Raw genomic sequence first — 26811 nt, forward strand, 5'->3', positions numbered from 1 at the left:
TTCCTGAGAACCGCTGGATCTGGCTTGCAGCTCTGCCTGTGCCTGCCCACGTTCCTCATTGATGCTGAGCCTGGCCATGACCCTTGGACTCAAGTAGCCTGCCTGAACTCCCACCGGCTTGAGCGGGGCCGTGGAGCTGCCTGTGCACCGCACGACTGCGACTGAAGCTTGTGCAGCCTTCCCAATTGGTCCCGAGCAGCCTTTTTGGCCTCAACCGCTCCCATCGGACCTCACAAGTGCCTCCTCAGCGTGACCTTTCCTGCTTAAGAGACAAAGGTGCCGCAGGGTCTGGGCCAGAGCCAAAAGGGCACTCCTTCGAGCCGGAGTTGAACCAGCGACCTAAGGATGGCCGTGCAAGGGAGCCTACAGTCCTCCGCTCTACCAGCTGAGCTATCGAAGGAATCATGGGATAGCATTGACACCTCCCGCCTCCATCACACGCTCATCCAACCATTCTGCTCTCACACCACTCCCGCATACCCGCATGACTCTCCTCAGCAGGAAGAAACACAGGCTTGCCTTACACCCGCATTGCCCACAACCTCTCAGGCCCACACCACCTGACCAGGGCAGACCCACCCGTGGTGGCTCGCTCCAAGCGAGCGTCCAGAGCAGAACGTACAATCGTCATGGTGAGGAAGGGACAACTGCATGCCAGGAGGTCACTGCATAGGGCAGGGTGACGATCACGTCCAGTGAGTGCCAGGCAGGTCCAGACTGACAAGCCAGGGATGAAGTCAAGACAGAAGATCTGTCTGCACGTCAGCGTCTGTATCAAGGGTCACTGCGGCTGGACATCTCCGTGGCCGGGGCCATGGCTGAGCTAGAGACCAGGACTCCTAGCATGTAGCTCGGAAGGAGAGTGAAGGCCTAGGCAGGGCTGAACACACATACAGCTCCTGGACCCATGGGTGGAGGTGGAGGCCCCACACGAGGCTGGTCAGGGCCAGTCAGGCCTATTAGGGCTCTCAGGGCCCGGACGAGACGTAAGGGTAGCCATGCAAGGGAGCCTGCAGTCCTCTGCTCCACCAGCAGAGCTACTGATGGACTGGCAGGGCCCCCTCCCAGCTCTGCCTCCATGACAGAGCAGTCAAAGAAATCAGCTTGGATGAGACCTCAGGACATCTCTACTCAAACCTCCTCCAAGCAGCCTGAGCTTGGGGATCACAGCAGCTTGCTCAAAGCTTCATCCAGTCGGCTCGTGCCAGCCTCCAAGCATGGAGACTGCAGAGCACTCCGGGGCACCCTTCTTCTCCTGCCTGCCTGGCGTGAGGGGAGAACAAATTGAACCCGCCCTGCTTCAGTTGTGGGCCGTTGCTTCTCATGCCTCTGGCAATCACCACAGTAAAAGGCCTATACCTGTTGAATCAATAATCTCCTGACAGGCGTTGGAAAGCTGCTGCTTAGCTCCCCCAAAGCCCTCTCTTCTCCAGGCTCTGGACAAGCCCACATTCACTGACATCTCCTCACGGGGCAAATGCGCCTGCTCCCAACCGTCACGGTGGCCTTGTTCCGAGGTCACTGCACTTGGTCAACGTCTGTCTTCTACACAGAGGCCCGAAGCCGGCCGTGTTCTTCGAGATGCCATCAGTCAAGCGCTGAGTAAAGGTGCTGAGTAAAATCCCATCCCTCGATCCAGGGCCCGGGCTGCCCTTGGTGCAGCCCTGGATGCTGTCCTTTTCTGTGCGGCCCAGGTGCACCGCGAGCTCCCCACAGCCCCCAGAGAACAGAGGGCCCCAGGCAGAGGGCCCTGTGTCCCGGCAAGGGGAGTGAAAAGCATTGGAGAATGCAGGCATCGATCCTGCTGCCTCTCGCATGCTAAGCGAGCGCTCTACCACTTGAGCTAATTCCCCAGCCCACGGCCTCTGCCTGAGGTCCCCTCCCCTCCCAGGCCCCCACCCCTGACCCAGGATGCCCTGCACCCAAAGCCTGAGCCTCCCAACAGCCTCGCTCTCACACCCCCACCCACTCACCCACTCACCTTCCTGCTGGGGGCGACCCCTGACAACCTCGGTGCTCAGGACCACCATCCCCTGCCCAGGGTTCACCTGAAACTGCCTTGGCTGGTCTTCTCCCCACCTTAGGCAAGAGTTCAACGCTGGGCAGCCCTTGAAGGGGAGCCACCCGGGCAGGGCCAAAAGGCAGAGGTGCCGCAGGGTCTGGGCCAGAGCCAAAAGGGCACTCCTTCGAGCCGGAGTTGAACCAGCGACCTAAGGATGGCCGTGCAAGGGAGCCTACAGTCCTCCGCTCTACCAGCTGAGCTATCGAAGGAATCATGGGGCCCTGCCCCTTACCTCGCCCATCACACACTCATCCGACACTTCTCCACGCAAAGCGCAGAATGACGCCTCTACTCCAACACCACGCTTCAAACAGCCCCAGCTCCAACATCACACCACCTTGCTCAACCCTTTAGCCCATCAAATCATGCAGACCCCCAAACAGAAGAACTCCAACAGGCTCCCTGGACGTCATCTTCTACAGCTGCACTCTCCTCAGGGCCAAAAAAAGCTTACCCGTATCCACCTGCATTCATCTTGATCCAATTTCACTGTGCTGTCTTTTGCCCTCTGCTCAAGCACCAGACAAAAGGACAGCATTTCCTCTGCTCACTGACCGCCTCCTAAGTGCTGGAAGGTCCTGCGTAAGGCCTCTGAACTTCGCTTTCTCCAGGCTGAACATGCTCAGTGTCCTCAGCCCATCCTCACACAGAAACCCCTCCATTCCCTGAGCTTCGTGGTGGCCCTCCACTGAAGCGCCTCCACTTCATTCATGTCTCTCCTGTACAGGGGAGCTCACAGCTGGACACAGGACTTGAGATGACATTTGACGTCTGTCAAGCAAAGAGGGAGAAAAGAAGGTCCCCTGTTAAACTGCCCACGCTGCTCTTGTAACAACCCCAGGATGTTGTCCTACCCTTTGCTGTCTGGGTGCACTGCGAGCTCCCCACAGCCCCCCAAAGGACACGGGCCCCAGGCAAAGGGCCCTGTGTCCCGGCAAGGGGAGTGAAAAGCATTGGAGAATGCGGGCATCGATCCCGCTGCCTCTCACATGCTAAGCGAGCGCTCTACCACTTGAGCTAATTCCCCAGCCCACGGCCTCTGCCTGAGGTCCCCTCCCCTCCCAGGCACCCACCCCTGACCCAGGATGCCCTGCACCCAAAGCCTGCGCCTCCCATCGGCCTCGCTCTCACACCCCCACCCACTCACCCACTCACTTTCCTGCTGGAGGCGACCCCTCTGACAAAACCAGAACTCAGGGTCAAGTCACTTGGGAGCCTGCGTGCAGCCCCACCACCACGCGCATTTGGCTGTCGGAGCTCAGAAACAACTTGGAGCGTGTGCAAATGGTGGCCTTGCATGAAAATGCTACGAGAAGCCTGAGCAGGGGCCCGGCCCTCCTTGGCACGGGAGATGCTTTGAAGCTGAGCCTCTTGCCCTCGGTACCTTCCTGAGAACCGCTGGATCTGGCTTGCAGCTCTGCCTGTGCCTGCCCACGTTCCTCATTGATGCTGAGCCTGGCCATGACCCTTGGACTCAAGTAGCCTGCCTGAACTCCCACCGGCTTGAGCGGGGCCGTGGAGCTGCCTGTGCACCGCACGACTGCGACTGAAGCTTGTGCAGCCTTCCCAATTGGTCCCGAGCAGCCTTTTTGGCCTCAACCGCTCCCATCGGACCTCACAAGTGCCTCCTCAGCGTGACCTTTCCTGCTTAAGAGACAAAGGTGCCGCAGGGTCTGGGCCAGAGCCAAAAGGGCACTCCTTCGAGCCGGAGTTGAACCAGCGACCTAAGGATGGCCGTGCAAGGGAGCCTACAGTCCTCCGCTCTACCAGCTGAGCTATCGAAGGAATCATGGGATAGCATTGACACCTCCCGCCTCCATCACACGCTCATCCAACCATTCTGCTCTCACACCACTCCCGCATACCCGCATGACTCTCCTCAGCAGGAAGAAACACAGGCTTGCCTTACACCCGCATTGCCCACAACCTCTCAGGCCCACACCACCTGACCAGGGCAGACCCACCCGTGGTGGCTCGCTCCAAGCGAGCGTCCAGAGCAGAACGTACAATCGTCATGGTGAGGAAGGGACAACTGCATGCCAGGAGGTCACTGCATAGGGCAGGGTGACGATCACGTCCAGTGAGTGCCAGGCAGGTCCAGACTGACAAGCCAGGGATGAAGTCAAGACAGAAGATCTGTCTGCACGTCAGCGTCTGTATCAAGGGTCACTGCGGCTGGACATCTCCGTGGCCGGGGCCATGGCTGAGCTAGAGACCAGGACTCCTAGCATGTAGCTCGGAAGGAGAGTGAAGGCCTAGGCAGGGCTGAACACACATACAGCTCCTGGACCCATGGGTGGAGGTGGAGGCCCCACACGAGGCTGGTCAGGGCCAGTCAGGCCTATTAGGGCTCTCAGGGCCCGGACGAGACGTAAGGGTAGCCATGCAAGGGAGCCTGCAGTCCTCTGCTCCACCAGCAGAGCTACTGATGGACTGGCAGGGCCCCCTCCCAGCTCTGCCTCCATGACAGAGCAGTCAAAGAAATCAGCTTGGATGAGACCTCAGGACACCTCTACTCAAACCTCCTCCAAGCAGCCTGAGCTTGGGGATCACAGCAGCTTGCTCAAAGCTTCATCCAGTCGGCTCGTGCCAGCCTCCAAGCATGGAGACTGCAGAGCACTCCGGGGCACCCTTCTTCTCCTGCCTGCCTGGCGTGAGGGGAGAACAAATTGAACCCGCCCTGCTTCAGTTGTGGGCCGTTGCTTCTCATGCCTCTGGCAATCACCACAGTAAAAGGCCTATACCTGTTGAATCAATAATCTCCTGACAGGCGTTGGAAAGCTGCTGCTTAGCTCCCCCAAAGCCCTCTCTTCTCCAGGCTCTGGACAAGCCCACATTCACTGACATCTCCTCACGGGGCAAATGCGCCTGCTCCCAACCGTCACGGTGGCCTTGTTCCGAGGTCACTGCACTTGGTCAACGTCTGTCTTCTACACAGAGGCCCGAAGCCGGCCGTGTTCTTCGAGATGCCATCAGTCAAGCGCTGAGTAAAGGTGCTGAGTAAAATCCCATCCCTCGATCCAGGGCCCGGGCTGCCCTTGGTGCAGCCCTGGATGCTGTCCTTTTCTGTGCGGCCCAGGTGCACCGCGAGCTCCCCACAGCCCCCAGAGAACAGAGGGCCCCAGGCAGAGGGCCCTGTGTCCCGGCAAGGGGAGTGAAAAGCATTGGAGAATGCGGGCATCGATCCCGCTGCCTCTCACATGCTAAGCGAGCGCTCTACCACTTGAGCTAATTCCCCAGCCCACGGCCTCTGCCTGAGGTCCCCTCCCCTCCCAGGCACCCACCCCTGACCCAGGATGCCCTGCACCCAAAGCCTGCGCCTCCCATCGGCCTCGCTCTCACACCCCCACCCACTCACCCACTCACTTTCCTGCTGGAGGCGACCCCTCTGACAAAACCAGAACTCAGGGTCAAGTCACTTGGGAGCCTGCGTGCAGCCCCACCACCACGCGCATTTGGCTGTCGGAGCTCAGAAACAACTTGGAGCGTGTGCAAATGGTGGCCTTGCATGAAAATGCTACGAGAAGCCTGAGCAGGGGCCCGGCCCTCCTTGGCACGGGAGATGCTTTGAAGCTGAGCCTCTTGCCCTCGGTACCTTCCTGAGAACCGCTGGATCTGGCTTGCAGCTCTGCCTGTGCCTGCCCACGTTCCTCATTGATGCTGAGCCTGGCCATGACCCTTGGACTCAAGTAGCCTGCCTGAACTCCCACCGGCTTGAGCGGGGCCGTGGAGCTGCCTGTGCACCGCACGACTGCGACTGAAGCTTGTGCAGCCTTCCCAATTGGTCCCGAGCAGCCTTTTTGGCCTCAACCGCTCCCATCGGACCTCACAAGTGCCTCCTCAGCGTGACCTTTCCTGCTTAAGAGACAAAGGTGCCGCAGGGTCTGGGCCAGAGCCAAAAGGGCACTCCTTCGAGCCGGAGTTGAACCAGCGACCTAAGGATGGCCGTGCAAGGGAGCCTACAGTCCTCCGCTCTACCAGCTGAGCTATCGAAGGAATCATGGGATAGCATTGACACCTCCCGCCTCCATCACACGCTCATCCAACCATTCTGCTCTCACACCACTCCCGCATACCCGCATGACTCTCCTCAGCAGGAAGAAACACAGGCTTGCCTTACACCCGCATTGCCCACAACCTCTCAGGCCCACACCACCTGACCAGGGCAGACCCACCCGTGGTGGCTCGCTCCAAGCGAGCGTCCAGAGCAGAACGTACAATCGTCATGGTGAGGAAGGGACAACTGCATGCCAGGAGGTCACTGCATAGGGCAGGGTGACGATCACGTCCAGTGAGTGCCAGGCAGGTCCAGACTGACAAGCCAGGGATGAAGTCAAGACAGAAGATCTGTCTGCACGTCAGCGTCTGTATCAAGGGTCACTGCGGCTGGACATCTCCGTGGCCGGGGCCATGGCTGAGCTAGAGACCAGGACTCCTAGCATGTAGCTCGGAAGGAGAGTGAAGGCCTAGGCAGGGCTGAACACACATACAGCTCCTGGACCCATGGGTGGAGGTGGAGGCCCCACACGAGGCTGGTCAGGGCCAGTCAGGCCTATTAGGGCTCTCAGGGCCCGGACGAGACGTAAGGGTAGCCATGCAAGGGAGCCTGCAGTCCTCTGCTCCACCAGCAGAGCTACTGATGGACTGGCAGGGCCCCCTCCCAGCTCTGCCTCCATGACAGAGCAGTCAAAGAAATCAGCTTGGATGAGACCTCAGGACATCTCTACTCAAACCTCCTCCAAGCAGCCTGAGCTTGGGGATCACAGCAGCTTGCTCAAAGCTTCATCCAGTCGGCTCGTGCCAGCCTCCAAGCATGGAGACTGCAGAGCACTCCGGGGCACCCTTCTTCTCCTGCCTGCCTGGCGTGAGGGGAGAACAAATTGAACCCGCCCTGCTTCAGTTGTGGGCCGTTGCTTCTCATGCCTCTGGCAATCACCACAGTAAAAGGCCTATACCTGTTGAATCAATAATCTCCTGACAGGCGTTGGAAAGCTGCTGCTTAGCTCCCCCAAAGCCCTCTCTTCTCCAGGCTCTGGACAAGCCCACATTCACTGACATCTCCTCACGGGGCAAATGCGCCTGCTCCCAACCGTCACGGTGGCCTTGTTCCGAGGTCACTGCACTTGGTCAACGTCTGTCTTCTACACAGAGGCCCGAAGCCGGCCGTGTTCTTCGAGATGCCATCAGTCAAGCGCTGAGTAAAGGTGCTGAGTAAAATCCCATCCCTCGATCCAGGGCCCGGGCTGCCCTTGGTGCAGCCCTGGATGCTGTCCTTTTCTGTGCGGCCCAGGTGCACCGCGAGCTCCCCACAGCCCCCAGAGAACAGAGGGCCCCAGGCAGAGGGCCCTGTGTCCCGGCAAGGGGAGTGAAAAGCATTGGAGAATGCAGGCATCGATCCTGCTGCCTCTCGCATGCTAAGCGAGCGCTCTACCACTTGAGCTAATTCCCCAGCCCACGGCCTCTGCCTGAGGTCCCCTCCCCTCCCAGGCCCCCACCCCTGACCCAGGATGCCCTGCACCCAAAGCCTGAGCCTCCCAACAGCCTCGCTCTCACACCCCCACCCACTCACCCACTCACCTTCCTGCTGGGGGCGACCCCTGACAACCTCGGTGCTCAGGACCACCATCCCCTGCCCAGGGTTCACCTGAAACTGCCTTGGCTGGTCTTCTCCCCACCTTAGGCAAGAGTTCAACGCTGGGCAGCCCTTGAAGGGGAGCCACCCGGGCAGGGCCAAAAGGCAGAGGTGCCGCAGGGTCTGGGCCAGAGCCAAAAGGGCACTCCTTCGAGCCGGAGTTGAACCAGCGACCTAAGGATGGCCGTGCAAGGGAGCCTACAGTCCTCCGCTCTACCAGCTGAGCTATCGAAGGAATCATGGGATAGCATTGACACCTCCCGCCTCCATCACACACTCATCCAACCATTCTGCTCTCACACCACTCCCGCATACCCGCATGACTCTCCTCAGCAGGAAGAAACACAGGCTTGCCTTACACCCGCATTGCCCACAACCTCTCAGGCCCACACCACCTGACCAGGGCAGACCCACCCGTGGTGGCTCGCTCCAAGCGAGCGTCCAGAGCAGAACGTACAATCGTCATGGTGAGGAAGGGACAACTGCATGCCAGGAGGTCACTGCATAGGGCAGGGTGACGATCACGTCCAGTGAGTGCCAGGCAGGTCCAGACTGACAAGCCAGGGATGAAGTCAAGACAGAAGATCTGTCTGCACGTCAGCGTCTGTATCAAGGGTCACTGCGGCTGGACATCTCCGTGGCCGGGGCCATGGCTGAGCTAGAGACCAGGACTCCTAGCATGTAGCTCGGAAGGAGAGTGAAGGCCTAGGCAGGGCTGAACACACATACAGCTCCTGGACCCATGGGTGGAGGTGGAGGCCCCACACGAGGCTGGTCAGGGCCAGTCAGGCCTATTAGGGCTCTCAGGGCCCGGACGAGACGTAAGGGTAGCCATGCAAGGGAGCCTGCAGTCCTCTGCTCCACCAGCAGAGCTACTGATGGACTGGCAGGGCCCCCTCCCAGCTCTGCCTCCATGACAGAGCAGTCAAAGAAATCAGCTTGGATGAGACCTCAGGACACCTCTACTCAAACCTCCTCCAAGCAGCCTGAGCTTGGGGATCACAGCAGCTTGCTCAAAGCTTCATCCAGTCGGCTCGTGCCAGCCTCCAAGCATGGAGACTGCAGAGCACTCCGGGGCACCCTTCTTCTCCTGCCTGCCTGGCGTGAGGGGAGAACAAATTGAACCCGCCCTGCTTCAGTTGTGGGCCGTTGCTTCTCATGCCTCTGGCAATCACCACAGTAAAAGGCCTATACCTGTTGAATCAATAATCTCCTGACAGGCGTTGGAAAGCTGCTGCTTAGCTCCCCCAAAGCCCTCTCTTCTCCAGGCTCTGGACAAGCCCACATTCACTGACATCTCCTCACGGGGCAAATGCGCCTGCTCCCAACCGTCACGGTGGCCTTGTTCCGAGGTCACTGCACTTGGTCAACGTCTGTCTTCTACACAGAGGCCCGAAGCCGGCCGTGTTCTTCGAGATGCCATCAGTCAAGCGCTGAGTAAAGGTGCTGAGTAAAATCCCATCCCTCGATCCAGGGCCCGGGCTGCCCTTGGTGCAGCCCTGGATGCTGTCCTTTTCTGTGCGGCCCAGGTGCACCGCGAGCTCCCCACAGCCCCCAGAGAACAGAGGGCCCCAGGCAGAGGGCCCTGTGTCCCGGCAAGGGGAGTGAAAAGCATTGGAGAATGCAGGCATCGATCCTGCTGCCTCTCGCATGCTAAGCGAGCGCTCTACCACTTGAGCTAATTCCCCAGCCCACGGCCTCTGCCTGAGGTCCCCTCCCCTCCCAGGCCCCCACCCCTGACCCAGGATGCCCTGCACCCAAAGCCTGAGCCTCCCAACAGCCTCGCTCTCACACCCCCACCCACTCACCCACTCACCTTCCTGCTGGGGGCGACCCCTGACAACCTCGGTGCTCAGGACCACCATCCCCTGCCCAGGGTTCACCTGAAACTGCCTTGGCTGGTCTTCTCCCCACCTTAGGCAAGAGTTCAACGCTGGGCAGCCCTTGAAGGGGAGCCACCCGGGCAGGGCCAAAAGGCAGAGGTGCCGCAGGGTCTGGGCCAGAGCCAAAAGGGCACTCCTTCGAGCCGGAGTTGAACCAGCGACCTAAGGATGGCCGTGCAAGGGAGCCTACAGTCCTCCGCTCTACCAGCTGAGCTATCGAAGGAATCATGGGGCCCTGCCCCTTACCTCGCCCATCACACACTCATCCGACACTTCTCCACGCAAAGCGCAGAATGACGCCTCTACTCCAACACCACGCTTCAAACAGCCCCAGCTCCAACATCACACCACCTTGCTCAACCCTTTAGCCCATCAAATCATGCAGACCCCCAAACAGAAGAACTCCAACAGGCTCCCTGGACGTCATCTTCTACAGCTGCACTCTCCTCAGGGCCAAAAAAAGCTTACCCGTATCCACCTGCATTCATCTTGATCCAATTTCACTGTGCTGTCTTTTGCCCTCTGCTCAAGCACCAGACAAAAGGACAGCATTTCCTCTGCTCACTGACCGCCTCCTAAGTGCTGGAAGGTCCTGCGTAAGGCCTCTGAACTTCGCTTTCTCCAGGCTGAACATGCTCAGTGTCCTCAGCCCATCCTCACACAGAAACCCCTCCATTCCCTGAGCTTCGTGGTGGCCCTCCACTGAAGCGCCTCCACTTCATTCATGTCTCTCCTGTACAGGGGAGCTCACAGCTGGACACAGGACTTGAGATGACATTTGACGTCTGTCAAGCAAAGAGGGAGAAAAGAAGGTCCCCTGTTAAACTGCCCACGCTGCTCTTGTAACAACCCCAGGATGTTGTCCTACCCTTTGCTGTCTGGGTGCACTGCGAGCTCCCCACAGCCCCCCAAAGGACACGGGCCCCAGGCAAAGGGCCCTGTGTCCCGGCAAGGGGAGTGAAAAGCATTGGAGAATGCGGGCATCGATCCCGCTGCCTCTCACATGCTAAGCGAGCGCTCTACCACTTGAGCTAATTCCCCAGCCCACGGCCTCTGCCTGAGGTCCCCTCCCCTCCCAGGCACCCACCCCTGACCCAGGATGCCCTGCACCCAAAGCCTGCGCCTCCCATCGGCCTCGCTCTCACACCCCCACCCACTCACCCACTCACTTTCCTGCTGGAGGCGACCCCTCTGACAAAACCAGAACTCAGGGTCAAGTCACTTGGGAGCCTGCGTGCAGCCCCACCACCACGCGCATTTGGCTGTCGGAGCTCAGAAACAACTTGGAGCGTGTGCAAATGGTGGCCTTGCATGAAAATGCTACGAGAAGCCTGAGCAGGGGCCCGGCCCTCCTTGGCACGGGAGATGCTTTGAAGCTGAGCCTCTTGCCCTCGGTACCTTCCTGAGAACCGCTGGATCTGGCTTGCAGCTCTGCCTGTGCCTGCCCACGTTCCTCATTGATGCTGAGCCTGGCCATGACCCTTGGACTCAAGTAGCCTGCCTGAACTCCCACCGGCTTGAGCGGGGCCGTGGAGCTGCCTGTGCACCGCACGACTGCGACTGAAGCTTGTGCAGCCTTCCCAATTGGTCCCGAGCAGCCTTTTTGGCCTCAACCGCTCCCATCGGACCTCACAAGTGCCTCCTCAGCGTGACCTTTCCTGCTTAAGAGACAAAGGTGCCGCAGGGTCTGGGCCAGAGCCAAAAGGGCACTCCTTCGAGCCGGAGTTGAACCAGCGACCTAAGGATGGCCGTGCAAGGGAGCCTACAGTCCTCCGCTCTACCAGCTGAGCTATCGAAGGAATCATGGGATAGCATTGACACCTCCCGCCTCCATCACACGCTCATCCAACCATTCTGCTCTCACACCACTCCCGCATACCCGCATGACTCTCCTCAGCAGGAAGAAACACAGGCTTGCCTTACACCCGCATTGCCCACAACCTCTCAGGCCCACACCACCTGACCAGGGCAGACCCACCCGTGGTGGCTCGCTCCAAGCGAGCGTCCAGAGCAGAACGTACAATCGTCATGGTGAGGAAGGGACAACTGCATGCCAGGAGGTCACTGCATAGGGCAGGGTGACGATCACGTCCAGTGAGTGCCAGGCAGGTCCAGACTGACAAGCCAGGGATGAAGTCAAGACAGAAGATCTGTCTGCACGTCAGCGTCTGTATCAAGGGTCACTGCGGCTGGACATCTCCGTGGCCGGGGCCATGGCTGAGCTAGAGACCAGGACTCCTAGCATGTAGCTCGGAAGGAGAGTGAAGGCCTAGGCAGGGCTGAACACACATACAGCTCCTGGACCCATGGGTGGAGGTGGAGGCCCCACACGAGGCTGGTCAGGGCCAGTCAGGCCTATTAGGGCTCTCAGGGCCCGGACGAGACGTAAGGGTAGCCATGCAAGGGAGCCTGCAGTCCTCTGCTCCACCAGCAGAGCTACTGATGGACTGGCAGGGCCCCCTCCCAGCTCTGCCTCCATGACAGAGCAGTCAAAGAAATCAGCTTGGATGAGACCTCAGGACACCTCTACTCAAACCTCCTCCAAGCAGCCTGAGCTTGGGGATCACAGCAGCTTGCTCAAAGCTTCATCCAGTCGGCTCGTGCCAGCCTCCAAGCATGGAGACTGCAGAGCACTCCGGGGCACCCTTCTTCTCCTGCCTGCCTGGCGTGAGGGGAGAACAAATTGAACCCGCCCTGCTTCAGTTGTGGGCCGTTGCTTCTCATGCCTCTGGCAATCACCACAGTAAAAGGCCTATACCTGTTGAATCAATAATCTCCTGACAGGCGTTGGAAAGCTGCTGCTTAGCTCCCCCAAAGCCCTCTCTTCTCCAGGCTCTGGACAAGCCCACATTCACTGACATCTCCTCACGGGGCAAATGCGCCTGCTCCCAACCGTCACGGTGGCCTTGTTCCGAGGTCACTGCACTTGGTCAACGTCTGTCTTCTACACAGAGGCCCGAAGCCGGCCGTGTTCTTCGAGATGCCATCAGTCAAGCGCTGAGTAAAGGTGCTGAGTAAAATCCCATCCCTCGATCCAGGGCCCGGGCTGCCCTTGGTGCAGCCCTGGATGCTGTCCTTTTCTGTGCGGCCCAGGTGCACCGCGAGCTCCCCACAGCCCCCAGAGAACAGAGGGCCCCAGGCAGAGGGCCCTGTGTCCCGGCAAGGGGAGTGAAAAGCATTGGAGAATGCAGGCATCGATCCTGCTGCCTCTCGCATGCTAAGCGAGCGCTCTACCACTTGAGCTAATTCCCCAGCCCACGGCCTCTGCCTGAGGTCCCCTCCCCTCCCAGGCCCCCACCCCTGACCCAGGATGCCCTGCACCCAAAGCCTGAGCCTCCCAACAGCCTCGCTCTCACACCCCCACCCACTCACCCACTCACCTTCCTGCTGGGGGCGACCCCTGACAACCTCGGTGCTCAGGACCACCATCCCCTGCCCAGGGTTCACCTGAAACTGCCTTGGCTGGTCTTCTCCCCACCTTAGGCAAGAGTTCAACGCTGGGCAGCCCTTGAAGGGGAGCCACCCGGGCAGGGCCAAAAGGCAGAGGTGCCGCAGGGTCTGGGCCAGAGCCAAAAGGGCACTCCTTCGAGCCGGAGTTGAACCAGCGACCTAAGGATGGCCGTGCAAGGGAGCCTACAGTCCTCCGCTCTACCAGCTGAGCTATCGAAGGAATCATGGGGCCCTGCCCCTTACCTCGCCCATCACACACTCATCCGACACTTCTCCACGCAAAGCGCAGAATGACGCCTCTACTCCAACACCACGCTTCAAACAGCCCCAGCTCCAACATCACACCACCTTGCTCAACCCTTTAGCCCATCAAATCATGCAGACCCCCAAACAGAAGAACTCCAACAGGCTCCCTGGACGTCATCTTCTACAGCTGCACTCTCCTCAGGGCCAAAAAAAGCTTACCCGTATCCACCTGCATTCATCTTGATCCAATTTCACTGTGCTGTCTTTTGCCCTCTGCTCAAGCACCAGACAAAAGGACAGCATTTCCTCTGCTCACTGACCGCCTCCTAAGTGCTGGAAGGTCCTGCGTAAGGCCTCTGAACTTCGCTTTCTCCAGGCTGAACATGCTCAGTGTCCTCAGCCCATCCTCACACAGAAACCCCTCCATTCCCTGAGCTTCGTGGTGGCCCTCCACTGAAGCGCCTCCACTTCATTCATGTCTCTCCTGTACAGGGGAGCTCACAGCTGGACACAGGACTTGAGATGACATTTGACGTCTGTCAAGCAAAGAGGGAGAAAAGAAGGTCCCCTGTTAAACTGCCCACGCTGCTCTTGTAACAACCCCAGGATGTTGTCCTACCCTTTGCTGTCTGGGTGCACTGCGAGCTCCCCACAGCCCCCCAAAGGACACGGGCCCCAGGCAAAGGGCCCTGTGTCCCGGCAAGGGGAGTGAAAAGCATTGGAGAATGCGGGCATCGATCCCGCTGCCTCTCACATGCTAAGCGAGCGCTCTACCACTTGAGCTAATTCCCCAGCCCACGGCCTCTGCCTGAGGTCCCCTCCCCTCCCAGGCACCCACCCCTGACCCAGGATGCCCTGCACCCAAAGCCTGCGCCTCCCATCGGCCTCGCTCTCACACCCCCACCCACTCACCCACTCACTTTCCTGCTGGAGGCGACCCCTCTGACAAAACCAGAACTCAGGGTCAAGTCACTTGGGAGCCTGCGTGCAGCCCCACCACCACGCGCATTTGGCTGTCGGAGCTCAGAAACAACTTGGAGCGTGTGCAAATGGTGGCCTTGCATGAAAATGCTACGAGAAGCCTGAGCAGGGGCCCGGCCCTCCTTGGCACGGGAGATGCTTTGAAGCTGAGCCTCTTGCCCTCGGTACCTTCCTGAGAACCGCTGGATCTGGCTTGCAGCTCTGCCTGTGCCTGCCCACGTTCCTCATTGATGCTGAGCCTGGCCATGACCCTTGGACTCAAGTAGCCTGCCTGAACTCCCACCGGCTTGAGCGGGGCCGTGGAGCTGCCTGTGCACCGCACGACTGCGACTGAAGCTTGTGCAGCCTTCCCAATTGGTCCCGAGCAGCCTTTTTGGCCTCAACCGCTCCCATCGGACCTCACAAGTGCCTCCTCAGCGTGACCTTTCCTGCTTAAGAGACAAAGGTGCCGCAGGGTCTGGGCCAGAGCCAAAAGGGCACTCCTTCGAGCCGGAGTTGAACCAGCGACCTAAGGATGGCCGTGCAAGGGAGCCTACAGTCCTCCGCTCTACCAGCTGAGCTATCGAAGGAATCATGGGATAGCATTGACACCTCCCGCCTCCATCACACGCTCATCCAACCATTCTGCTCTCACACCACTCCCGCATACCCGCATGACTCTCCTCAGCAGGAAGAAACACAGGCTTGCCTTACACCCGCATTGCCCACAACCTCTCAGGCCCACACCACCTGACCAGGGCAGACCCACCCGTGGTGGCTCGCTCCAAGCGAGCGTCCAGAGCAGAACGTACAATCGTCATGGTGAGGAAGGGACAACTGCATGCCAGGAGGTCACTGCATAGGGCAGGGTGACGATCACGTCCAGTGAGTGCCAGGCAGGTCCAGACTGACAAGCCAGGGATGAAGTCAAGACAGAAGATCTGTCTGCACGTCAGCGTCTGTATCAAGGGTCACTGCGGCTGGACATCTCCGTGGCCGGGGCCATGGCTGAGCTAGAGACCAGGACTCCTAGCATGTAGCTCGGAAGGAGAGTGAAGGCCTAGGCAGGGCTGAACACACATACAGCTCCTGGACCCATGGGTGGAGGTGGAGGCCCCACACGAGGCTGGTCAGGGCCAGTCAGGCCTATTAGGGCTCTCAGGGCCCGGACGAGACGTAAGGGTAGCCATGCAAGGGAGCCTGCAGTCCTCTGCTCCACCAGCAGAGCTACTGATGGACTGGCAGGGCCCCCTCCCAGCTCTGCCTCCATGACAGAGCAGTCAAAGAAATCAGCTTGGATGAGACCTCAGGACACCTCTACTCAAACCTCCTCCAAGCAGCCTGAGCTTGGGGATCACAGCAGCTTGCTCAAAGCTTCATCCAGTCGGCTCGTGCCAGCCTCCAAGCATGGAGACTGCAGAGCACTCCGGGGCACCCTTCTTCTCCTGCCTGCCTGGCGTGAGGGGAGAACAAATTGAACCCGCCCTGCTTCAGTTGTGGGCCGTTGCTTCTCATGCCTCTGGCAATCACCACAGTAAAAGGCCTATACCTGTTGAATCAATAATCTCCTGACAGGCGTTGGAAAGCTGCTGCTTAGCTCCCCCAAAGCCCTCTCTTCTCCAGGCTCTGGACAAGCCCACATTCACTGACATCTCCTCACGGGGCAAATGCGCCTGCTCCCAACCGTCACGGTGGCCTTGTTCCGAGGTCACTGCACTTGGTCAACGTCTGTCTTCTACACAGAGGCCCGAAGCCGGCCGTGTTCTTCGAGATGCCATCAGTCAAGCGCTGAGTAAAGGTGCTGAGTAAAATCCCATCCCTCGATCCAGGGCCCGGGCTGCCCTTGGTGCAGCCCTGGATGCTGTCCTTTTCTGTGCGGCCCAGGTGCACCGCGAGCTCCCCACAGCCCCCAGAGAACAGAGGGCCCCAGGCAGAGGGCCCTGTGTCCCGGCAAGGGGAGTGAAAAGCATTGGAGAATGCAGGCATCGATCCTGCTGCCTCTCGCATGCTAAGCGAGCGCTCTACCACTTGAGCTAATTCCCCAGCCCACGGCCTCTGCCTGAGGTCCCCTCCCCTCCCAGGCCCCCACCCCTGACCCAGGATGCCCTGCACCCAAAGCCTGAGCCTCCCAACAGCCTCGCTCTCACACCCCCACCCACTCACCCACTCACCTTCCTGCTGGGGGCGACCCCTGACAACCTCGGTGCTCAGGACCACCATCCCCTGCCCAGGGTTCACCTGAAACTGCCTTGGCTGGTCTTCTCCCCACCTTAGGCAAGAGTTCAACGCTGGGCAGCCCTTGAAGGGGAGCCACCCGGGCAGGGCCAAAAGGCAGAGGTGCCGCAGGGTCTGGGCCAGAGCCAAAAGGGCACTCCTTCGAGCCGGAGTTGAACCAGCGACCTAAGGATGGCCGTGCAAGGGAGCCTACAGTCCTCCGCTCTACCAGCTGAGCTATCGAAGGAATCATGGGGCCCTGCCCCTTACCTCGCCCATCACACACTCATCCGACACTTCTCCACGCAAAGCGCAGAATGACGCCTCTACTCCAACACCACGCTTCAAACAGCCCCAGCTCCAACATCACACCACCTTGCTCAACCCTTTAGCCCATCAAATCATGCAGACCCCCAAACAGAAGAACTCCAACAGGCTCCCTGGACGTCATCTTCTACAGCTGCACTCTCCTCAGGGCCAAAAAAAGCTTACCCGTATCCACCTGCATTCATCTTGATCCAATTTCACTGTGCTGTCTTTTGCCCTCTGCTCAAGCACCAGACAAAAGGACAGCATTTCCTCTGCTCACTGACCGCCTCCTAAGTGCTGGAAGGTCCTGCGTAAGGCCTCTGAACTTCGCTTTCTCCAGGCTGAACATGCTCAGTGTCCTCAGCCCATCCTCACACAGAAACCCCTCCATTCCCTGAGCTTCGTGGTGGCCCTCCACTGAAGCGCCTCCACTTCATTCATGTCTCTCCTGTACAGGGGAGCTCACAGCTGGACACAGGACTTGAGATGACATTTGACGTCTGTCAAGCAAAGAGGGAGAAAAGAAGGTCCCCTGTTAAACTGCCCACGCTGCTCTTGTAACAACCCCAGGATGTTGTCCTACCCTTTGCTGTCTGGGTGCACTGCGAGCTCCCCACAGCCCCCCAAAGGACACGGGCCCCAGGCAAAGGGCCCTGTGTCCCGGCAAGGGGAGTGAAAAGCATTGGAGAATGCGGGCATCGATCCCGCTGCCTCTCACATGCTAAGCGAGCGCTCTACCACTTGAGCTAATTCCCCAGCCCACGGCCTCTGCCTGAGGTCCCCTCCCCTCCCAGGCACCCACCCCTGACCCAGGATGCCCTGCACCCAAAGCCTGCGCCTCCCATCGGCCTCGCTCTCACACCCCCACCCACTCACCCACTCACTTTCCTGCTGGAGGCGACCCCTCTGACAAAACCAGAACTCAGGGTCAAGTCACTTGGGAGCCTGCGTGCAGCCCCACCACCACGCGCATTTGGCTGTCGGAGCTCAGAAACAACTTGGAGCGTGTGCAAATGGTGGCCTTGCATGAAAATGCTACGAGAAGCCTGAGCAGGGGCCCGGCCCTCCTTGGCACGGGAGATGCTTTGAAGCTGAGCCTCTTGCCCTCGGTACCTTCCTGAGAACCGCTGGATCTGGCTTGCAGCTCTGCCTGTGCCTGCCCACGTTCCTCATTGATGCTGAGCCTGGCCATGACCCTTGGACTCAAGTAGCCTGCCTGAACTCCCACCGGCTTGAGCGGGGCCGTGGAGCTGCCTGTGCACCGCACGACTGCGACTGAAGCTTGTGCAGCCTTCCCAATTGGTCCCGAGCAGCCTTTTTGGCCTCAACCGCTCCCATCGGACCTCACAAGTGCCTCCTCAGCGTGACCTTTCCTGCTTAAGAGACAAAGGTGCCGCAGGGTCTGGGCCAGAGCCAAAAGGGCACTCCTTCGAGCCGGAGTTGAACCAGCGACCTAAGGATGGCCGTGCAAGGGAGCCTACAGTACTCCGCTCTACCAGCTGTGCTGTGCAAAGGAATGGCCGGCTGTATCTTACACCTTCCAATACTCCATGGCACAGCCATATCTCACCCTAGACAATATACTTTCCTGCCTTCAAAATATTGTTCCCTCCACCCACGTGTACCATCATCAGACCCACCCCTGCAGCACAATCTAGGCTGATCTCACCTCTCATCCTAAGCCTCCCACTGACAGACGTGCTGAGCATATTTCTCTGACTTCATTTCTACGAGTGCCCCATCCATCTTGTGGTATGGCTATTTCTCTTCTTGTTGTTTATCTCCAAACTCTTCACATTGTTTGCTGTTGTGAAGGGCTGCAGTGGTCAGTTTTCGCAAGGTGGTGAAGGAGAAGGCCATTCATCATGAGAAAAATTTGAATGGACCGAAATTCATGTGTTTGGTACGCGAAGTAGCCAACAAACTCCTGTGTTCATTTTACTCTCTGTTTTTTGGCTTCTTCCTTTTTCTCTGCTCATATTGGACCACAGTTATCACACAACTTGGAACGTCATTTTTCCAGGGACCCACAGGAAAGCTTCTATATAGCTGATACTTATGTCACATAGTTCTTTTATTTTTTCTTGGGTTGGACCTAACTAAGTCCTTTTTCTCACTCATATGAATTGCACTACTAGTATATAGATCTCTTTCCCATTACTAAATCATCTCCAATTAGTATATGTCATCTTCGTGTGCAGGGAGTTGCTTGTTAATATACTTTTTTTAGTGAGGACAGTTTTCCCAAAATCAAAAGAAGAACATATCTTTTGTTAACTGTGCTATGTTGAAAGCAATTCTGTTAGTATTCTAAAGCAATACTGAGTAAAGTGAGTGTGCAATCAATGTTTTTCACCTTTTCGAAATGACATTTTTTTCAAATTCTTATTTTTCATTATATTGCTGGGGATATGGAGAGGGCAGAAGATATCTTCGGGTTTGTGGGAAAAGAAAGAAAGGCTGGAGACTGATTTTCCAATGCCTGCAACCACGCATGGGTTTTGAAAGTAAGACCTCTCCCTAAGTAGAATTTTTTTAATTCTAATTGCTGGGGTTTGTTTTCAGCTAAGAAAAGGGATAAATTGCATAAGCGACTTAAATACTTGGATGGCACATAATTTCATTAGTCATGCAAGACTTAGCTTGTTTTTCCAGTTCTCCTATTTCATCTTTTATTACGTTTAAGGTAACAGATGTTATATATGACTGAAAATTTATGTTTAAGGTACCACAGGCACAGTATATTAAACATGACTGAACATGTACCCCTTCATGCTATTGGAGACATCTTTAAGGAGTTATTTGTTATCTATGAGAAGATGAATTGGGTTCAGCATAGAGAACTGAAGAGATGGTTGGCAGAGGCTGTTCCCAGGCTCATATCAGTGTTGATATTGGCAGAATGTCTCCAAGGCAGGAACTGTCATCAGGAGCAAAGCAGTTACATTTTACTGGGGGAATGACCTGTACTGGGACTTCAATGGAAATTCAAGCAAGACCCTACTCTGAGATAAATTTGTTAGAAGAAATGTGGGCACACTGCCTTCACACCACAAATAATATTTTTTTGCATATCAGTCATGGCTAGCTCCTGAAACACTTGGAGAGAATATTTACAAAATGCAACATAGCTTGACTGAGGTGAGGATCACGGAATTTAAAACGCTACTAAATCACTTTTGATGCCACTAGAGGTCAGCACTAGTCATTAAATAAATGCCCTGGAAAAATCTTGCCAGTTCTTCAAAGGGAGTGGAGATTTTTTAAAAGATACACTGCTGTCTATGCTTGTTTTGCAGGTACGTGTGAACTCACACTGCCAGTGCTCCAAAATGGTTGGAAGCAACCCCTTTCTCCTCCAAGCTGCGCTTCCCCACCACTGTCCGTGAGCCGACAGTCCCACAGTGTTCCTTCCAAGCTGTACCTGTCCTCGGATGCCGTAGCGCTGCGGCCAGTCAGGGGAAAAAGACACTACTGAGCCCTGCCCCAGCAAAGGCTTCCCACCGGCATAAACAGCCCAAAACAGTTGACAATCAGCTGCCACTGCTTTAAGGACTGTCTCAGAAGTGTGATAGTGGGGAATTAGGCCCAAAGACAGGCACTTGAAACTGGGGCTAACTCACTATGCTTTTCCACCTTGTGCTTCAGAAAGATGCTTCCTTTCTATTGCAACTCCTAACTGTGTTTTCCATCATCACTGTCTGGGCTTCTGCAAACACAGACACTGTTTACAAAATTTTAGTATAGCTACTATTGATAGGCAATAAAACATGGAATTTCCTTTGCTATAAAGAAGATAATGTTGATGGGATAAGCAGTGTGATCATCATGTTTTTAAACAACCTTTAAAAAATCTTTATCTTTGTTGGAACCTGCTAAATGATGCAAATCAGTTGGCAATCATAATGCAATAAATGCGTGTGATTTGTTATCATGCTGCAATCTGTGCTTTCAGCATATATCACTGTCTCCTTTAACATGGTAGCTAACTAGGTATCAATACACAAAGTTCATGCTCAGTGTAATAGGAACACCTCTTCTACCAAAACTTCCACGTTCAGTCACTTTGTGTCACTTTCCTTCCACTGAGTACAACAGAGCTGGAAAAAAGAAGGCTGAACACACTGTTCAGAATGATTATATCTCTGCTAAAATATTTTGTAATGTTTTGTAAGTGTCTGTATACATGCACACATACAGATGATTTCTTTTCCTTATGTTTGTTTTTTTTTTTACCATGTTTAAGAAAACTGGCTCTGAAATATCATCCTGACAAGAACCCGGACAATCCAGAGGCTGCAGAAAAATTTAAAGAGATCAACAATGCTCATGCAACACTGACTGATCTGTCCAAGCGAAACATATATGACAAGTATGGATCATTAGGGCTCTATGTGGCAGAACAGTTTGGTGAGGAAAATGTTAACACCTACTTCATGCTCTCAAGCTGGTGGGCAAAGGTAAGCTGTTATTTTCTGTTGGAAATCAAGTGTTACAATGCACACAGACAATTACATACACAAGGAACCCCCTGAAAAACATGGTCTCTCTACAGGCTTAACAAATAGTAGGATCTGAATGTAAACTGCTACTAAAAGCTTAATTAAACAACAACATTATCTGGAAAAGCGACAGTGGCAGAATGTAACATCAGCTCAGAAAAGTGCTAATATAGAATGTTTTCTTTTTCTTTTTAACTTGGTAAATAGTTAAATACAGTGCATGTTTTGTAACACTTTCAGACATTAATTAAAATTGAACCTAGTGCTCCAGGTTAATTTTGAATTCCTTTCCAGTAATGACTAAATAAAAATGACTCATTATTCAAAACCGAGAAGTCCCACTTATGTGACAACCAGTTAATAAGTTATTACAGTACAAATTTAGCTGTGTTCTTTGCTATATACAGCACACAGCGTAAGTAAGCAATAATAATACATAACACTCTGTGATTACGGTGTCATATATGTGCCCTGGTGAGGGGGTGAGAGAAAGGAAGTGGAAGAAAAGGTGAGAAGGGTGGAGTGGAGGAAGACTAGGAAAGGAAGAGAATGATACATCAAAAACTGGCATATTGCTCAAGGAAAAACACGTCATGGGCTGTTCTAGTCATAAGGGAGTTGTGTTTATGTGTTCTCTTATGTCACTGGTGTCCTCTGATGTTTGCATATGTCAGATTCCAGTGTTTCAGCAAATATTGAAACGTTACAGAAATGTAACAAACCAACAGAATTGCAAATGTGCAAAATCCATGCTGTCCCCACCTATTTCCAGCAACAGATGCACAGGAAAGCAAGGACTCTGCTGGAATACATAGGAAAATTATCTGTACTGTGTGAGGCAATCACACCATGACAGCTTTGATCTGAGAACCGTGGACCACGGATTCATTCCTGTGTTCAGTATGTATCAGGCCAGTGCTTCACTGCCCTGCAGTCCCCTTTCAAACTGGGAAGTCACTTGGGCAATTTGTGGGTCTGAGAAGCCACAATGTGTCCTCTGAATCAGGGTGAGACGGAAGCTGCTCAAACGCAAACAGAGAATGAAACTAATGAATGCGCAAAAGCGCAGTTGCACCCTCAGAAGCAGGCTGGAGGCTGCCTGCCGGCAGCTGCTGTACCTGACTCCTGCTGCAGGCTGGACTCCCTGCCACAGCCACTGTCTTCTCCTGCTGGATCATTCCCTCTTTTCTTTGCTGTCCACAGTCTCCTTTGGCCTCTTTGTCACGGTTCAGATGCCAGGAAGCATTGCCTTAGAGCTGAGAGAGCAGCAGTATTGACTCCTTTAACAGTCTTGCTAAACAAGGTTTTCTTTACTGTTTGCTGCTTTTTCAGCTTTTATTTCCTCTTCTGCTTACCAATTGTTAATGAAGGTTTTATGAAGTGTAAAAGCCTTTGTGGTTAGAAAATCAGGAACAGAAATAACTGCTGTGGCTTTAACTCATAAGGAGAGCACTGGAGAGTAGAGAGAGAAGCTAGTAAGTCCCCAACAGCTAAAGGAGGAATGTGTGGATTGTTTCAAGGAAGCTGTATCCCAGAGGTGAGACAAGATATGCTGAATATCCCAGCAAAAGTAATCACTGCTTCCTAGTTTTTAAGAATTCTGTGCAAAAAATCCAAAATATGCATATAGGCTCATTTGAGGATTGTCACAGGTGATCTCTCTATCCCTCCCCCAACCCAAAATCTTGCCACCTCCACAGCATAAACAGGCCACCAAGTGTTTTTTGCAAGCTGAACTCACTATTCCTCATCTCTTTTTAGCTCATGCCCAAATGCTGGGTCAGTTTCAGATTTTTCTATTGGCCATCATAGAACTGTTTGAGTCTAAGGCATCATCTGCAGATGACCTCTGGACCCCTAGTTTCCTCCATTCTGGTAGAAGACAGTAGGAACCACAGCTTTCGCTTGTTATTTTCCTCTTCAACTACGAATATTCCTGGTAAATCCTCTTTCCTATAACACTCATACTCAGAAAATCTGACAATTGTGAGGAGGTATGTCATTCGAAGTAAGGAAACCTCAAATGAAAGGAGAAATGCAAAGTGAAAATTACTTTTTTTTGGAGTGCCAGACTTCTTAGCAGGCATATTAAACTGGGAACATACTTACATGGGTAATGGGAACTTTAACTCCTTCTGCACGGGCAGGCAGAGGCGTTGTTCGTTTAACTGTTTTAGCAAAAAGCAATTTTCCCTCTTCCCTTATGATCACATCAATAAACTGATTCTTGATTTACCAACTACGATAATATAAGCACAAGAAATCTTGAAACATTTAAGGTATCATTAATAAATTCAAGTATTTTTTTCCCTCTATACACTTTTATTCTGTCTTTTTTCATTCTATGCATTGTGGTGATTTATTCTCCATTGTGGCATAAATGATAAACAGTCAGGTAATTTATTTTAGGGGTTACGGCATTTAGAACAGTTTTGAGTGTCCGTTGGAAGGAAAACATTTTAAAAGAAAAGGTCAGAGTCCTTCTTTTCATTTAAAACCACCTTGTTCACTCTTGATACATGCCTATATTAATATTAGGCTTGTAAATAGTCTTATTACCTTCAAAGATGCTCCAGTTGACCCCCACTAATATTGCCTGAGACATGCATACATAACTGAATGTTATTTACATAGCTTCATCGTCAAAGTTTGGCAATGTCCTGATGTTTGTGCTTGCTTTCTTCCTCAGCGGCATGTTTTCTTATGAATATAACAAACAGTAAAGGGTAGACTGTATAACTATAATGCTAAAGCCTGGCTGTACCTTCAAGTTAACTTATAGATAGCTGGTGGCCACAAAGCTGTGCTGGCTTTACATACACGTTCCATATATCAGCCTTGATGCCTCTTTCAGGATCGTCACTGGCGTTCCTTTACCACCACTATGTCCACGATGACCTGTGGCGGTGTCTCCTTTGCCACAAACATCTCGGTGCAGGCCTGCATCCGCCATGGGTCAGGAGCCAGGCTGCCGTCATGCACTCATGGAGCACAGGGTGGCAATGCCAGCCTAAGGCCTCCCCTTCTGCAGCCCCTCGTCCCACTGCCACGACATGCCACACAGCCCCCAGTGCAAGCAGCTGTGGAGCTGTGCTATGAATCCAGGCAGTGACCTGGTCTGGAGGAAGAAAAGCTCTGTAAATTAAAGTTTTCTGGCTGTTAAATCTGGCTCAAATCTCTGATCTCAGCCCCAGGCAGTTGCGCTGGCTCCACTGAAGCTTCCACGCTTTGTGCCACAGGGACAGGAGTGAGCAGAGGGTGAGGCAGGTGGGAACTTCTTGCCACCTGAGTCCCCACATCAAGAAACCACAGCCTGAGGAGTCTAATTTAGGAGTTGTCACCTGTGTGCTCCTGCACAGGCTAATGCGGGGAGAGAGAGACACCCCCAATGGGCAACTCAAATCCTCCTGAGGCTGAATCACACTCTGGAAGGGCTTTCAATTTACCATTGACTATGTGGGGAGCTCACGGGGGCTACAGTCCTAATTTGGATGCCTTAGTTCAGTGCCTAGTTATGTGGGATGCATCTGGGTCTTTGCTTCTTTTTCTCTCGGCTTTGCTATTGACAAGAACCTACCAGTAAATAAGTGTTTGCAAAAGCGATCTTGGGCAAATGAGTCATTTTTAAGATGGAAATGAGTCATTTTAAGGTGGGTGGGGTTTTGCATACTGCCTGGAAGTTTTTTCTGAGGGCCGTCAGCTGAAGACAGACTTTCAAAAGTTGAGTGTGCGGGGGCCTGTTGGTTGGTGTCTTCTCTGTGGACGTGGTCCTGAGTGGCAAGTAGGAGCTGGTGGATGAGGAGGACTCTAGAAGATCTGGCCCTTGTTTAGGTACTTGGCCAGCGGCTAGACTGCTCTTAGTGCCAAGCACTTGGGAACCTGAGTTTCTTCGACAATCTGCCTTCAGCTGTAAGACGCTGCCACGAGTTTCAGGAAGGTCATTGCTCACGGGGTTTTCCTCCTGCTATGTTTAACCCAGGGCCTGTTTGCAGTCTGTGGCCTGCTGACGGGCTGCTACCTCTGCTGCTGCCTCTGCTGCTGCTTCAACTGCTGCTGTGGAAAGTGTAAACCCAAAGCACCCGAAGGGGAAGAGCAGGAGTTTTGTGTGTCTCCAGAAGATTTGGAAGAGCAAATTAAGAACGACATGGAAAGAGGTGTGTATTATAGGGGCTTACTGTGTGGCAGAGCTGTTCAAAACAATCTTTAAAGCCTGTAGGCCAGATGTTCTGCTCACGATGCTGAGGCTGCTTCCAGACATCAGTGGAGACATGCCAATTCACTCCAGCTAACACCATGACCTGCTGAACTTCCCAAGTTGTGTGTTAATGAAAAACTAAACTTATGGCACTAACAATTAAATATCTCCTGTATCTGTTATGAGACATTTAAACATTAGAAGTCTTAGGGCTCATCTTATGAGACAATGTTCACCTTCTAGCCCCCATGCCCATGTTGCTTCCTATCCTAGACCCTGTACTTACAGATTAGGCTCTGCCTGGACTGGTGCTTGCCGCATCTGATCTGCCTGAATAAGCTGTCATTTGGTTTTTGTTCATGTAAAATTTATCACTGGCTGTGATGGGCCAACTGTACCCATTCAAGAAAAGGCTTCAAGAAAAGATGCAAAAGTTTCCAACAGTAAGGTTTAACCTAAGAGAGTTTGCTCGGGAGATGCCACAGTCCTGCCCCTCTCCCATCCAGCCCCCAAGCTGCTCCCTCTCTTCTGCACTGGCAGTAGCAATTGTACTGCCTTACCAGGAGCCAGATCTTGGATATGATCCAGGTGAAAACTAATCCTCTCAAAAATGTGTGTAGTTCCCTGCCCGTTTAACTCCCTGCCATGCTTCACGGTGGGGCAGGCCAAGTGCTAATGCTGGCTCAAAGAAGGGAGCAAGAGCGCCCAGCCAGGAACATGGGCTGGGGGCAGCAGGACCCCCGTCGCAGCAGGTCACCCTCTGTTCTTGGCTTTGCTGCGTCCCCCAGCTGCAAACTCAGGTTTTGGCTATACCAAAGGATGCTGGTGGTGATTTCCTAATTTGGCACTAGTGTGAGTTACATATTTTGAACAAAGAGCCCTGTGCTAATCTGCTGAAGTGGGGCAGAGTTTTGCCTTCATCTTCAAGGGAAGCAGAAACATCTCAAACTGGTTAGATCTGGATACTTGCAGGACAGGCTGAGAGAGGCAATGATCCTTGCTCCAGCAAGAGGCCAAGGTATCAGGGGAAGACCTAGGCGACTTTTCAGTTGCAAATTTAGTTAAACTATGATTAGGATTATGCTTTTTTATGAGGAAGGACCTAAGCAGTCAGCTCACTCTTTTTCTCTTCCATTGTTATGGAAGGTCTTACGCTGTTATATTCTTACGTTTATTATGCTTAAATTAGCACTGCCAGATTGCAAATGTCATGTTCCCTTAGCAGGAAGAATTTTTTTTCCCCTCAACTTTTCACACAAATTTACCCTTCCTTAAATACGTAACAAAACACTTGTAGTAGCTGAAACAAATGCTATTTATATAACTGATATGCCAACGTGTGGTGGTGTTTTTAAATT

At 54.2% G+C, this 26811-nt stretch overlaps 1 protein-coding gene and 15 non-coding genes across 16 annotated transcripts in view; 1 reads left to right on the forward strand and 15 right to left on the reverse strand.

Annotated features, from left to right (window-relative positions):
* DNAJC5B (DnaJ heat shock protein family (Hsp40) member C5 beta) overlaps positions 1-26811 on the forward strand; it is a 47409-nt gene that overhangs the window by 16318 nt on the left and 4280 nt on the right. Inside the window, exons 2-3 of the mRNA XM_075495722.1 lie at positions 21003-21216; positions 25238-25412. Of these exons, the coding sequence (XP_075351837.1) occupies positions 21003-21216; positions 25238-25412 (389 nt within the window). The remainder of the gene's footprint in view (positions 1-21002; positions 21217-25237; positions 25413-26811) is intronic.
* TRNAY-GUA (transfer RNA tyrosine (anticodon GUA)) lies at positions 312-400 on the reverse strand. The gene is given in 2 exon segments: positions 312-347; positions 364-400. It is a non-coding gene; the product is annotated as a tRNA-Tyr (tRNA).
* On the reverse strand, positions 1781-1853 carry TRNAA-AGC (transfer RNA alanine (anticodon AGC)). Its single transcript has one exon. It is a non-coding gene; the product is annotated as a tRNA-Ala (tRNA).
* TRNAY-GUA (transfer RNA tyrosine (anticodon GUA)) lies at positions 2183-2271 on the reverse strand. The gene is given in 2 exon segments: positions 2183-2218; positions 2235-2271. It is a non-coding gene; the product is annotated as a tRNA-Tyr (tRNA).
* TRNAA-AGC (transfer RNA alanine (anticodon AGC)) lies at positions 3017-3089 on the reverse strand. Its single transcript has one exon. It is a non-coding gene; the product is annotated as a tRNA-Ala (tRNA).
* TRNAY-GUA (transfer RNA tyrosine (anticodon GUA)) lies at positions 3759-3847 on the reverse strand. Its single transcript is given in 2 exon segments — positions 3759-3794; positions 3811-3847. It is a non-coding gene; the product is annotated as a tRNA-Tyr (tRNA).
* TRNAA-AGC (transfer RNA alanine (anticodon AGC)) lies at positions 5228-5300 on the reverse strand. Its single transcript has one exon. It is a non-coding gene; the product is annotated as a tRNA-Ala (tRNA).
* Positions 5970-6058, reverse strand: TRNAY-GUA (transfer RNA tyrosine (anticodon GUA)). Its single transcript is given in 2 exon segments — positions 5970-6005; positions 6022-6058. It is a non-coding gene; the product is annotated as a tRNA-Tyr (tRNA).
* On the reverse strand, positions 7439-7511 carry TRNAA-AGC (transfer RNA alanine (anticodon AGC)). The gene has a single exon. It is a non-coding gene; the product is annotated as a tRNA-Ala (tRNA).
* TRNAY-GUA (transfer RNA tyrosine (anticodon GUA)) lies at positions 7841-7929 on the reverse strand. The gene is given in 2 exon segments: positions 7841-7876; positions 7893-7929. It is a non-coding gene; the product is annotated as a tRNA-Tyr (tRNA).
* TRNAA-AGC (transfer RNA alanine (anticodon AGC)) lies at positions 9310-9382 on the reverse strand. Its single transcript has one exon. It is a non-coding gene; the product is annotated as a tRNA-Ala (tRNA).
* On the reverse strand, positions 9712-9800 carry TRNAY-GUA (transfer RNA tyrosine (anticodon GUA)). Its single transcript is given in 2 exon segments — positions 9712-9747; positions 9764-9800. It is a non-coding gene; the product is annotated as a tRNA-Tyr (tRNA).
* On the reverse strand, positions 11288-11376 carry TRNAY-GUA (transfer RNA tyrosine (anticodon GUA)). Its single transcript is given in 2 exon segments — positions 11288-11323; positions 11340-11376. It is a non-coding gene; the product is annotated as a tRNA-Tyr (tRNA).
* On the reverse strand, positions 12757-12829 carry TRNAA-AGC (transfer RNA alanine (anticodon AGC)). Its single transcript has one exon. It is a non-coding gene; the product is annotated as a tRNA-Ala (tRNA).
* TRNAY-GUA (transfer RNA tyrosine (anticodon GUA)) lies at positions 13159-13247 on the reverse strand. The gene is given in 2 exon segments: positions 13159-13194; positions 13211-13247. It is a non-coding gene; the product is annotated as a tRNA-Tyr (tRNA).
* Positions 16204-16276, reverse strand: TRNAA-AGC (transfer RNA alanine (anticodon AGC)). Its single transcript has one exon. It is a non-coding gene; the product is annotated as a tRNA-Ala (tRNA).

Source organism: Mycteria americana, chromosome 2 (genome assembly GCF_035582795.1).
Source record: "Mycteria americana isolate JAX WOST 10 ecotype Jacksonville Zoo and Gardens chromosome 2, USCA_MyAme_1.0, whole genome shotgun sequence".
NCBI lineage: Eukaryota > Metazoa > Chordata > Aves > Ciconiiformes > Ciconiidae > Mycteria > Mycteria americana.